This window comes from Octopus bimaculoides, chromosome 3, assembly GCF_046866305.1.
Source record: "Octopus bimaculoides isolate indiv1 chromosome 3, ASM4686630v1, whole genome shotgun sequence".
Classification (NCBI taxonomy): Eukaryota; Metazoa; Mollusca; class Cephalopoda; order Octopoda; family Octopodidae; genus Octopus; species Octopus bimaculoides.
The window spans coordinates 67490664-67505402 of NC_142930.1; the positions used below are offsets into that span (position 1 = coordinate 67490664).

Here is a 14739-nt window from a genome sequence, read left to right on the forward strand (position 1 = left end):
CCAGGAAGATTGACCTGACTAGTTTCAGCATTTATTACTGCTTCATTGAAGATCGATTATTCATTATCCTGATCACAGAGGGAATAGTAGCTGATAGCTATTTATAGGTCCCACAAGCTCAGATGCAAGTGAGTAAACCAACTAAATTGGTCTGCTGTATTTTGTGTAATATTGCATTGGCAATGAATAATTAATAAATAGAAATACTGCACGACATTAGGATAAACATAACTAAGATAAAGAGGATTTTGTTTATGTTTATATGTCTGTACCGTACTATACTGATGAACGAAAGCTAGATTTTGTTCTAGTAATCATGAAATCATTCGATATATAGTTGAGTTCATTTTTTTATTCTAGTAATTGTGAAATCGTTCAATATATAGTTGAGTTCATTTTTTTAAAAAGGTTGGTTTTTTTTAAGAGTTGCTTTTCCTCACATTTGGTAAAAATGTGTTTATTTTTGGAAGTCTAGTGCGTGGCATTATTCTGTAGTAACGGCATTATTCTGTAGTAATGGCATTATTCTGTAGTAATGCCCTTATATAAATATAAATGAATAAGATAAATTTACAAGTATGTGTTCTTAGTAAAAAACTCTTTTTTTTTTTTTTTAACCTCATGAAAGTTATACATAATTGAACACAGATCTTCTCTCTGAGGCCAGAAAAACATACTGACCTGACAAGATCTAGAATTTTTTAACATTTCATTAGAATGGTTATATATTTTTTCCAATGTAAAAATGTTTGTCATGTGATAAGCAGGCTTAAGTACACTGTACCATGCTGATAAGATGCAATAGACTGAGACCTGCCTATAAGCTTATATAGTTGTCCCTTCGTGCAAACAAAGCTCAAATATTCCTTCTCTTATGTACGTAAGTTAACTTTGGGAAATGCATAATTTCTCGAAAAAATCTCCTCTTTTTCTTCGGGAGTCGATAACAGTAAGTATGTACGAATATGCGGATATTTTTAAATTAGAGTAACAGGGAGACAACTTCACACACAAATTCGTAATTCTCTCCCTTACACCATAAGCAACGTGTGCGCATACGTACGAGTGTTTATCTATCTATCTATCTATCTATCTATCTATCTATCTATCTATCTATCTATCTATCTATCTATCTATACGTGTGTGTGTGTATGCCTATGTCTATATGTGTGTATACATCATGCACATGTATATGTATGTATGTATGTGTGTGTGTGTATATGTATATATATATATATAGTATAAGAGAGAGAGAGAGAGAGAGAGGCAGTAAGCTGGTAGAATAATTAGTGCATCAGATTAAACATTTGGCAGCATTTCTTCTGGTTCTCTACATTCTGAGTTCAAATATCGCTGAGGTCAACTTTGTCGTTCATCCTTTTAGGATTGATAAAATAAGGTACTAAGCAAGTACTGAAGTTGATATAATCAATTAGCTTCTTCCCCTTAAAATTACTGGCCTTGAGCTCAAATTTTAAACTCTGTGTGTGTATGGTTCAAAACCAATTAATGATGTATTCTACACAGAAGGCTCCCAAACCCTATCCAGTCTGAATATCTACAAGGCTGACTGGAAGTCAATTGATAAATGGATACTACAGCAAAATCGGTTTAAAAGTCACTCTATACAAGACATTGATATGAAAACTAAAAGAATTTATGTCAATTATTTCAAACCATATGCATTAAATTTGTCCCAGAGAAGAGAGTGACTACATACAAAAAAACATGATCCTCTGAGATAGTCACTTAAATAGACAGTAAATAGACAAATTGAATCCCTCCACAAAGAGGCATTTGTAGAGATCGAAAATAAAAGGAAAGGACAGAAAGAGAAACAAAGGCAATGGAAAATATAGAAGTCTTCTACATGTTTGTGAAAGAATCTGCTTCAGTGCACTACAAGATAGGGTCACTGTTTTAAGAAGCCAGCTCATTCACTACAGATACCAGGAGGGTAGATGAAGTGCAAAATAAATAATCCCAAAGTGTCTTCCCATTTCCACAGGGAAACATGCAAATAAGTAAGCCTGAAGAGTTTTTCAACACTGCAGATCTACATGGGTAAGCTGTAATGTCAGCCATTGAATAGATGAATTCAAACTCAGCAATGGGCCCAGATGGACTTTTAGCTGTTCTTTAAAATGTTGTGCAAGAAAGTTCTCATGAAATTACTGTAGATACTTTTTCAGAGTTTCCTTGCATATAGAAAACTTCCCAAACTGTTAAACGAAGGTATTATATGCCCAGTCCATAAAGGAGGTAGCAGAGCAGATGCTAAACATTACAGGCCTATCTCTCTGACTTCACATGTTAGCAAGGTCATAGAACACATTGTCAGAAGGAGGTTGATCACATTCCTGGAAGAAAATAACTTGCTCACAAACAACATGACTTCCATCTGAGGAGAAGCTGCCTCACACAGCTACCACAGCATTATGAGTGGGTGGTGAAACAGCAGCTCAACCACTCAAATGTGGATGTGATGTATCTTGACTTTGCCAAGGCCTTTGACAAAGTTGATCATGGGATGATACATCACAGACTACATGAACTTGGTATCATTGGAAAACTGGGAGAGTGTTTGCATGACTTTCTAAACGGCAGAAGTCAGACAGTTGCAGCCAATGGTCCTCTCTCTGGGGAGACATCAATTCATAGCAAAGTTCTTCAAGGAACTGTACTGGGACCATTACTGTTTGTGGTGGCTATCTCAGACATATCCTCGGCCACACAGTCAACCACTCTCACCAGCTACACTGATGATACAAAAGTATCATAGGCTGTCAAGAACCCTGGTGACATATTAAAACTGCAAAACAACCTGCATGCAATATACAAATGGGCAGCTGAAAATAACAATGCTGAGAAGTTTCAAGCACTCCACTATTGCACACACACACACACACACACACACACACACACACACACACACACACACACACACACACACACACACACATGCACACACACACAAACACACATGCACGCATGTATAAGTGCGCATGCATGTGCATACACACACACATCCTATAAGATGCCAGTAAGATGAATACATAGCCATGGCGATGTGGTAAAGAACTTCAATTTGCAAAAGAAAAATACTCTTGGAGTAAATATAGAGAAATCCTCTGTTAGTGAGTACATACATTAACACTAGAAGGAATATTTGTGGAATATTCCCATCAAAATTTCTACCAAGTGCAAACATAATAGGCCAGATATTGTTGTTTGGAATAGATAAGCAAAAGTATGTACCATCATAGAGGTTAGCTGCTTGGCCACTGTGAATATCTGTTTGAAAATTAGAGAGACAATTGCTTTAAAACCTCCAGATTCTATAATCTGATTATAAATTCACATTTACATCAATATGGTGCACTTGGTTTTGTGAATAAATGCCTAAGTGTCAATTTGGTTAAGTTGGGCGTTTCAGACAAAAAAGAAATCGATCAGCTAACTCAGGCATTACAACTAAATACATTCTATAAGCAGAATAGTAAAATTTGCAAAACTCTCCTCGACTTCAAAATGTGAATTTGTTTTTGTAATCTACATTCCAATGATAGAGCTTTGTATCTTTGTGAGAAACCATCTCCTCCCTTACAGGAAGACTTCAAATAATTAAAAATAGAAGAGAACACATATATATAGACATTGACATACACACACTTATTTAGTATAATTATCTGCATATCATAAATTCATCAATAAATTCCAGTAGAATAAAGTGTCAAACTTTTCAGTATATAAAATTGTATTGTATTTTATTGCCGAAACTTTTGCCAAAATAACATTATCCTTTGAATGTTATACGTTCACTGGGAAACAAGTAGCATTTTAGCTGTCCAGAAACTCATAGAACCTCAAAATTTGTCTGATATCTATTGTAATACAGCACAATATATCAAATGTGTTAAGTAGAGTAATATCCTCCATCAGGCTTCCGACAGTATCCCCGGTTTGTTATTTGAGTATGGTATGATTCTGAAAAACAAAAGATTATAAAAAGAGTCTTAATGACAATAATTATTATTATTTCCTCAGAACTAAAGTGAATTCAAAGCTTATTTGCCATTTGGTAATAAGGAAAGAAAACAAACAATAAATCTCAGTATATCAGCATAACATATTTTTTACTCAATAAATCCCTACAAACTGCAGTGGTCTGCATATTTAGCAAATGTCCATAGTGATTGTAGCTTGAATTATTTTTCTTACTTATATTTGGGCATACTATCACAGAAAGTTGCAATGGCAATGAATGCTAACTTCCAGTGATCTTTGTATCCAATATCTTTCTCCTTACCCCTGAGTTTTGAAACTTTAAAATGTTTTAACTATTTTCAGGTTTGTATATTGTATCAAATACCTGCACTGACAAGGAAGTTAAGTGGTGACTACACTTCTCTCTTGTGTGCTGCCTTTAATATCTCTTGACACTCACACACAACTAATAAGATCTTATATGTGCATCTTCCAAAGATCTCAACTGTCATAAGAAAATGTTGTCTGCTTCTTGTTGGACATGTAATGAGATACAGTGAAGCTGCTGCAAGAATTCTATTATGGTTCCCCAACGTCACTCATAGACTTGATTACACAAGCCTGACCCCTAAGAAAATCATTGAAGAAGACGTTGGACTATATGACAGTGTCTTTATGAACGCAATGCAAGACCGTGATACATGGAAGAACTTCATAATGTCACCAATTGGTGTTGAATGATTGAAAAAAAATGTATGCAATAAATATTATTTTTTGTTAGCATAATGAAAAACAAAATGATTAAGAGAAATCATTAATATTTCATTTTTGTAGAAAAAATACAAGAGAGGTATATACTGTTTTTTTCAGATAGTGACACTTATTGATTTATGCGAAAATTTTATAGATTTAAAAAAATTTTCTTGCTTAGCTGTAGGTCAAGACTGATTGGGCATGCCTATGATTAAACTGTCACCATACCACCATTATTTTGTATATCCAAGACTACAGTGTCCAATATGTCCTCCCTATTTTAAAAAACAATAGGATGTGATTTGAGGGAGACTTATCTTCTATTTCTAGCAAGTTGAGTGATCAAGTAGACATTGCATTGTTGTCTCAATAGATTTGTTTTTTTTTTGTTATTTTTTTGTGACAGATAAAATATTTCAGTTGGCCTTGAGCAGGCATGGGCAACCTTCTACAAAAAGCTGGCTATATGAAATATGACTCATTATCAGGCAGGCTGCACTACTAAAAAATCTTAAAGTAATTTTTCATTTGTGTGCCATTCTGAAATACCCACAGGCTACAGTTTGCCCAAGACTGGCTTAGCTAAAGTAAACATATGCATCATCTGGATAAATGCTTCAAACGCCTGTAAAGACAGCAAAATAAGCCATAAAGAGCTTTTGAAAGTCACTCTATATATTTGTTCAGTTAAAGAATATATTTTCAAGAAAATAAAGTTCCTATTACATTCAGCACAAAATCAATACATTTTCAGTAGCTGGGGAATTATTAGATAACCATTTCTTTAGTTATAAAAACTGAAATAGTAAAGATTTTGATAGATTTTATATAATGCTTATTGACAACAATATCCAGGACACATATAGAGCTGGGCTCCTGGCTTGCCAACTTCTATCAAACTGCCCAAACCATGTCAGCATGGAAAATGGATGTTTAATATCAATAATGATGATAATAATAATAATAATAATAATAATAATAATAATAATAATAATAATAATAATAATAATAATAATAATAATAATAATAATAATAATAATAATAATAATAATAATAATAATAATAATAATAATAATAATAATAATAATAATAATAATAATAATAATAATAACAATGATGACACTAGAAGTACTTAAAACATCTCAAAATTTCAATGTTTAAAGAATGATACTGAATATTACAAGTATGAAGGAAGGCACAGAGTGACAGAATCATTAGTGTGTTGGATAAAAATGCTCAGTGGAATTTTTGGGGCTCTTTACATTCTGTGTTCAGATTCTGTTGAGGCCAACTTTGCTTTTCATCCTTTCAGGGTCAATAGAATAAGTACTATTCAAGTACTGGGGATCTATGTAATTGACTACCCTGACCAAAAATTTCAGGGCTTATGCCTATATTGGAATGAAATATCTTTTATTTTTTACTTGTTTCAGTCATTAGATTGCAGCCAGGCTGGGTCACCACCTTAAAGAATCTGTAGTCAAATGAATCAACCCTAGTACTTTCATTTTTTTTAAAGTCTGGTACTTATTCTGTTGGTCTGTTTTGCCAAACAACTGTTACAGCGATGTAAACACACCAAAACATATTCTGGAGATGCCAGGGTTCAAACTCAGAGCCTTTTGCATGCAAAATACTATACTATGAGGAAGACTTCAAATAAGTTTATTTCCATGTAAACTATACTATGTAGAAAACTGCAAATAAATTTATTTCCATGCTAAGATTTGTAGTTCAAACCAACCAATGACAGCTTAAACTAGATTTATGACTTACTTGAGATCTTCTCAATACTGGTTCCAGTATATAAAACAATCTACTTATTAAGTTGCTGGAAGACATAGAGTCTAGGGGTTAGGATGTTGCACTCACAGTCACAAAATCATAGTTTTGATTCCTGAACTGGATAATGTATTGTGTTGTTGAGCAAAATGCTTCATTTTACATTGGTCCAGTCCACTCAGCAGTAAATATGTGTAACCCTGTGATGGACTGACTTCACATTCAGGGGGAATATTGTGATCTCAATCATTTATGCACCATGGAAACTGGGTAACTGCTTCTATGAGTCCAAGAACAGTACTTACTCATTAAGTTTTTCAAAAAAATGTTATTAACCTTTAAAAGATTTGATTTCTTAAATAATAAATAAATAAAGAATGAATGATTGAAAGAAAGAAAGAACATGTAGTTGTAAGTCATCTTAGATGAACACAAAATGGTAGTACTACACTTAATTACATACATTGAATTAATCCAAATCTGTTATTACAAAGTGAACACAAAATCAATATAAAAATAAAGAGCTCCCCCACTAAATACACACAGTCTACACCTATTTGTTTCAACATAGCAAATATCTGTCAGTAAAAAAAAAAATCAAAAGTAATTCAATCTAATTTACAGAATGTCTTGAAAAATAATTTATTTCTTTACATACAAGTAACATTTAGAACAACTACCAAAGTAGTACAGATTTCCTTATGTGTGTATGTAAATATTCATATAATGTGTGAATATGGAAGTAAATATTTTCATGCGTATGTGTGTATGTGTGTGTGTAAATATATATGCATGTATATCTGTATATGTATGTATGTACATATGTATATGTATGTATATCAGTATATGTATGTATATCACTATATGTATATGTATAAATGTGTATATGTAAGAAGTGGTATCAAAAAGTTCCCAGATTAGTTATGTTTAAAGCTTTAACCTCTTCCCCTTCAAAATAGTCACCTTACACAACAATACACCGGTTCCAGTGTGGCTGCCACTTTTGGAATTCAGCCTGGAAGTTGTTTTCTTCTGTGATTCACTTTGGATCTTGACAACAGTGTTAAAACAGTGACCTTTGAGCTGCTTTTCCATCTTGGGGAAAAGATGGAAGTCCACTGGTGAATAGGGTGGGTGCGTAAGCAATACCATGTTGTTTTTGGCAAGAAACTCATGAGTGAGGAGAGCTCAGTGACAGAGTGCATTGTCATCATGAAGAATCCAATTCTTCATGCTCCACAAATCTGGTTACTTTTGCCAAATGTCCCCTTTCAAACACTTCAAAACATCGCAGTAAAATTCTTGATTGACAGTCTGGCCTGGGGAGGGATGAATTCTCAAAGCACAATACCACAGATGTCAAAAAAGGCAATGAGCATGCTCTTGATTGAGAGTCAAGAATCTTCTGTGATTCACTTTGGATCTTGACAACAGTGTTAAAATAGTGACCTTTGAGCTGCCTTTCCATCTTGGGAAAAAGATGGAAGTCCACTATGCTAAACCTGGTGAATAGGGTGGGTGCGTAAGCAATAGCATATTGTTTTGGGGGAGAAACTCATGAGAGCTCAGTGACAGGGTGCATTGTCATCATGAAGAATCCAATTCTTCATGCTCCACAAATCTGGTTACTTTTGCCAGATGTCCCCCTCTCAGACACTTCAAAACATTGCAGTAAAATTCTTGATCGACAGTCTGACCTGGGGAGGGATGAATTCTCAAAGCACAATACCACAGATGTCAAAAAAGACAATGAGCATGACCTTGATTGAACAGCATCTCTGACATGCCTTCTTCAGTCATGGAGATGAAGAGCTCTTCCATTGTGACAACTGCTGCTTCTTGTAGACCCAACTCTTGTCACCAGTGACGATCCTCGACATGACGGATAGGTCATCAGTGGCATGCTGACGGAGATATTGACAGACATTGACACAATGTTCTTTCTGCTCAGTGGTGGGGGACAAACTTGGCAGAAACATGCCACATGTTCCCTTCAGATGTTAAGATTGCCTGCATGGACTCATATGATAGATCAACATCAGCAATGTTGTTGACTGTCCACTGACGATCCTCATTCTTCACATTTCTAGGGTTGACACACATGGCAGGTCTTCCAGATCACTCATCGACCTCCAGGGATGTTCTTCTGCTTTTGAAGCAACTGTACCACTAGAAGCATTGCATATGACCAATTGCCTAGTTGCTGTAAGCTCAATGTCTCTGAAGCAGACTTCCCAAGGTTAATGCAAAATTTCAAGAGGCTCTTTGTTCCAACTTCCTGTCCATGACAAAATCGCAGACTACAGCATACACATGATCACAAAAACACTAATTTCACAACTTGTGAAGTAAACACAGTGATGTCACTTGACACACTGCTTCATGAAGGTCAATGCCAGCTCTCACTGCACATACAACTGTGTGCTGCTATCTGTTGGTGTGCTACAGAATTATTCTGGGGACTTTTTGATACCACCTCGGTATATATGTGTATATGTATGTGTGTGTGTATGTATATATGTGTGTATGTGTGTGTATATATATGTGTATATGTGTATATGTGTATGTGTATATGTATATATATGTATATATGTGTATGTGTGTGTGTGTGAGTGTATATGTATATGTATACACACACATGCTCACACACACACACACACATACAGCTAGCTTTAGAACAAATTGCATATATGAATGCAAAAAAGGCAAGCAAACACTACAAAGAGAAATTGAATAGATATGGAAAAGACATATACATACCTTAAATTTTTTTATATATACATACTTATTTGATATTTGTGTGTATGTTACCAAACCAACCAGTTATATATATGTATATGCATGTATGTATGTGTATATATATATATATATATATATATATATATATATATATGTATGTATGTATGTATGTATGTATGTATGTATGTATGTATGTATGTCAGGAAGGGCATTGTTGTTGCACTTCCAGATGGTAAGAGTCTTCCTATGACACTGACATGCAGTGTCTGTGCAAGACCGTGCCTCAGTAAAGCTGGGCTTATGAGTCATCTTCGTAGTCATAAAGCAAGACCGATGATTGACTACCAGGCCGCTGGTAATGATGCTACACACCATACTAATCATGTCTGTCGGACATGTGGAAGGGAGTGTGATTCAGCAGGAGGACTTAAACGACACGCAAAGGTACATGGAGCCCAATTACAACAACAGCCAGCTATTGCCAGTAAAGGTTTTGGATGCCAATTCTGTGCAAGACATTGTAGATCTTTGGCTGGGCTAAAAATTCACATTCGATCACAGCACCGTTAAGTTAAGCTTCGTGCAATGGCCATACTCGATAATGAGGGGGCAGCCATCATCATGTATGTATGTATGTATGTATTAGGAATTTTTGTGCAGGATGTGTGTGTTCTGCTTATATATCATCATCATCATCATCATTATCATCATTTAATGTTCGCTTGCATGCTAACATGTGTTGGACGATTTGACTGGGGACTGGTGAACCAGATGGCTACCCCAGATTCCAATCTGATCTGGCAGAGTTTCTACAGCTGGATGCCCTTCCTAATGCCAACCACTCCAAGAGTGTAGTGGGTGCTTTTTACGTGCCACCGACACGAGGGCCAATCTGGCGGTGCTGGCAACGGCCACGCTCAAATGGTGTTTTTTACGTGCCATCTGCACAGGAGTCAGTCCAATGTTTTGTTCACATGCCACCAGTACAAGTGCCAGTAAGGTGAAGCTGGAAACGATCATATATATATATATACATATATATATACATAATTTTATCCTTTTATTCTATATATATATATATATATATATATATATATATATATATATATACACACACACAAATGCCTATGTATGTTTGGGAAGAGCATATATTTGTGCATATATGAATATATTTGCATATCTGTAAGCATCTTTATGCATGACTATATATGTGAATGTTTGAAAATATTGATAATATATATCATAAAATGTATAAAACATTATGTATATATACATACCTGATAAAACATTAATAACTTGTAGAAAGCCAAAAATGTGCAGAAGAAAGATGGTAAACACAATAATAACTTTTTATATAAAATAATACTTTTGAGTAATAATGAAAGATATAAAGAGACATGCAAAAATTGGAAAACGTGGATAAATGATATCTCTGAATTTTGACACTCAAACATGTGATATAATAAATGTAGAACAAATAGTGATATGACTAAGGATGGTTATAATGAAGATGGTGATAAAACCAGAAAGGAACTTCACATTCTGTTGCCTGATATGGCTTATTAAGAGAATAATAAAGAGTTTAATAGTAACCCATTATGGTAGAAATATGTTCTTTGGTATTTAGCTTTGTTTTAAATTGATATTTTGAATGAGTCAAGAAAGAAGAAAGGTGATATCAAATTTAGATCAAAAAATTTCCCTTGAGAAATAATTTATGCATTTTGTAAGAATTTTAATAAAGAAAAACATAAGCTGGTCCTCGAAAGTGTAGTGGTAAGTATCCCTGCCTGTTATGCGGAAGACCAAGGTTCAATTCCCCATCAGGGAGACTCATTATTCTTTCCCTTTAATAAATTTTATAGGTACATGTGTGGCTGTATGGTAAGAAGCTTGTTTCACAATCACATAGTTCCAGGTTCTGTCCCACTGTGTGACACCTTGGGCAAGTGTCTTCTACTGTAGCCTTGGACCAACCAAAGATTTATGAGTGGATTTGGTAGACAGAAACTGAAAGAAGCCCGTCGTATATATATATATATATATATATATATATATATATATATATATATATATATATATATATACATATATATATATATCTGTGTGTCTTTGTCTATATTTGTTCCCACTCCACCACCTCGTAAGTTAGTGGTTCGACAAATGAACCCCGATAGAATAAGTACCAGGCTTTAAAAAAAAATACAGAGGTGGATCAATTCATTTGACTAAAAATTCTTCAAGGTGGTACTTCACCATGGCTGCAGTCTAGTAACCTAAACAAATAAAAGATAGATAAGCATTCATGTTTCACTAAATAGCTTCTGTCCAGCCTGTTCACTCTTTGTTCCTCTCAATAAATTCCATCTTTGATTAAAAGGAACTACTTCATTACATTTATTTTTCTATAACTTTCTTAATATCAGTACTTTTCCTTTTCATTTCCTTTCTATCGCATGGCTTTATGTCACCTGAGATTTATATTTTCAATTAAAAATTTGATTTTTCTGCTGCCTGGGTGTTTCTCTCTCAACAACCACAAGCTTTAAACAGGCAGAGATAGGTGTTAAAATCAGTGGAAGCTTTTCAAATACTTGTAGCCGAATGGTTATAATAAACTGTTTTACAAACTATACTAATATAATGAAAACTAAGCAGAGATAATATTTTTGAGTATATTGTCCAATACCACTTCATGTCATACTGGCAGAAAAAGAATGCAATTAATCTTTAGCACACTGTGGGGGCATCATGTCATTGTATGAGTTTTATCCCTTGTAGTCACAGGGCAGTGGCAGGGGAAACAATTCTAGAGAAAATGCAGTGTGCTAAAGCTTAACATAAATATTACTTTCTTACACTCATTGTAAACTATATATAAACTTTGTGTATTTAAAATAAGACCCAACTGTTGTTCACTCTAGATATTTTGATATTATTGCTGCACTCTGAAATTTCAATATAAATTACAAAACATATATCAATATAAAAGTAAATATTAATACTGAAAACAATATATATCTTATATAATATACAAAGTAAAATTATCTTTCTTTTTTCATCATTATGATTATTTTTTAAAGTAATCGTGTATGTGAAGTTGCTTTCAAAATTTATGAAACAAAAAAAAAAAAGATGCAGAAATTCAGTGTGCTTATATAAAATATTTTTGATACAGACTACTATTTCTCTTTTGACATTTTGACGTCCTTAATAATTTTGGGCTTCCGTCCAAAGATACAGCCTGAGCCACATTTGGGCTGAGGTCCTAATAGTAGATAGATAAACACATCGTATTAAAAAAAAGTATTAAAATAAAACAAGAATAATCAGAAGAATTATAGAAATTAGAAAAAATGAGGCATCTTTTGGCTTGTTGCTAATACTTGCTCTCATTTAACTTGTGACAGTCTTCTTATATTTCCAAGAAATATTAGTTAATTTAAACGAGGAATAACCAGAGAGAGAGAGAAAATGTAATTTAGTTTGTGAATGTGATGTTTTGATCCTTTGCTCATTAAATTGAATAAACCATTTTGTAGCAGACAAACTGAAACTACATCTTTGTAACTGATCAAAAGAACTGATTATTTTTAAGTTTGAAATTTTCCTTAAAATCTTTTGATAACAGGCAATGCTAGAGTAAGAGGGAGATGAACTAAGCAAAATGAAATTCCAGTTTGTAAAGTATATAAAACCAAGAACTGGACAAGTTGAAATTTAAATCAAATTTTTATTTCAACCTCAGACCTTGCATATAGCAGATTATCTTGCAAGAATTTTCAGCTATACTCCACATTGTTCAAGGTCTCTATTTTCTGTATAATATAAACCTTCTATAATATAAACCTGGGTGACAATTAAGCTAGGAGTAATCAAGAATGCAAGCTTTCATCCAGTATAAACATTTAATTCTTTACTGTTGCATCCTCTGTGTTGTTGTTTTGCCTCAGTATAAATATGTGAATGTATGCACCTTATACTTGAAAGTTTGCATCACAAAGAAACCATTATGCATTGCACAGCTTTATGCATTGCAAACCTTTATATATTACAAGCTCTCCAGTCTTCCAAACTACAGCTAATCATTCTGGTCCCTTGCCAGAAGGATCTCTACCAGCTATACAAAATCATTCTACCTGCCTTTCTTTAACTATGAAGGCACCATAAGCAGTACTCCCATAGAGAAAGCCTCCATCGTCATTATCTTCTATGCATCAAGCCCCACACTGCATACATGAGGCAAAACCTGACACTGCATACATGAGGAAAAACCCTCTTCACCAATTCACCAGTTTCATTAATATGTAATGAAACACACATAAAGGCATTTCCAGGCACTTCAAGCTCAGAAGCCACTAACCTTGATAGTATTCCTTCCATTATCCTCAAATGATACTAAATATAACTGCTTTCTCTGCCAAACTAATCAATTGCTTTCACTCAACATATTATAATGTGCTCTATTTCTAAGAAGAGAAAGCTATCTGATTCTGCCAAATATTGATCTATTACTTTCACTTCCAACTTTTCAGGTAATCATCAACAACCGTGTCCGACACCCTGATCCCTTCTGCCTCCTCCATGACCACCAGTAAGGCTTCTATGAAACTTTATCAACTGCAGATCTTCTCTCGTATGTTATTCATAGAAACAACGGCATTGCTAAGTTCATCCTTCCTCTTAGCCATAAAATACTTCAGTTCCCAACAGTTTTTAACTTTCTAGAAAGATCTAAAGTGTCATTCAGCAAACTGACATGGAATCCTCAACAATAAACTTCAACTTATAACTTACAGACATGCTCATGTCTGCCTGGTCTGACAAGGAATTCAGAAATTCCCTCAGGTGTTTTTATCAGCACAAATTTCTACTGAAATCAGTCTGCAGCCCTAAATCCCCCAGCAAAAGCTTCTTATAAGTGAATATTCTTTCATGGAGTATTTAAATCTTCTCAGCACTTGTCAGCCCCATCAGAAGTTTGAGCACCTGGTTTCCGAGCATTTTGGAGAGTTTGCTTCTTTTGGTGATTTATATAATCTATTACCTGGTGTAATACTACCACCTGTAGCCCTTAGATTCTTTTTATGGAGTCTGCTATGTATATAACTCATGAGTTATCTTCAATTTGTAGATAACTCATGAGTTGGGCCCTCTGAATAGCTATGGGTAGGTTACAAGTACTACCTTTCTGCCTCTTGATAAAGCATATTTTTTTTTTAATGTCTTCCAGTTGGATGTTACAAGCTGTGTTGAGTTTCTGTTTCAGATTTTCTCATTCTACTTGAGAATTATGTCAAGGGTACTCATGTCTGTGGCATGCTCATCCACTTGCATGTTAATTTCATGAGCAGGTTGTGCTGTTTATCAGATCAACTGGAACCCTTGTCATCGTAACTGATGGAGTGCCAGTTTAGTTATTACTAAACAAGAAGAATATATGCACTCTCCAACAAAAAAAAAAAAAAAGAATTCCTG

The 14739-nt window shown here is 34.4% G+C and overlaps 1 protein-coding gene across 1 annotated transcript in view; it reads right to left on the reverse strand.

Annotated features, from left to right (window-relative positions):
- Positions 1–3750: 3750 nt before the first annotated feature.
- Positions 3751–14739, reverse strand: part of LOC106870334 (protein CFAP276) — a 35847-nt gene continuing 24858 nt past the window's right edge. The window contains exon 4 of the mRNA XM_014916359.3: positions 3751–3987. Within this exon, the coding sequence (XP_014771845.1) occupies positions 3917–3987 (71 nt within the window). The 3' untranslated portion in view covers positions 3751–3916. The remainder of the gene's footprint in view (positions 3988–14739) is intronic.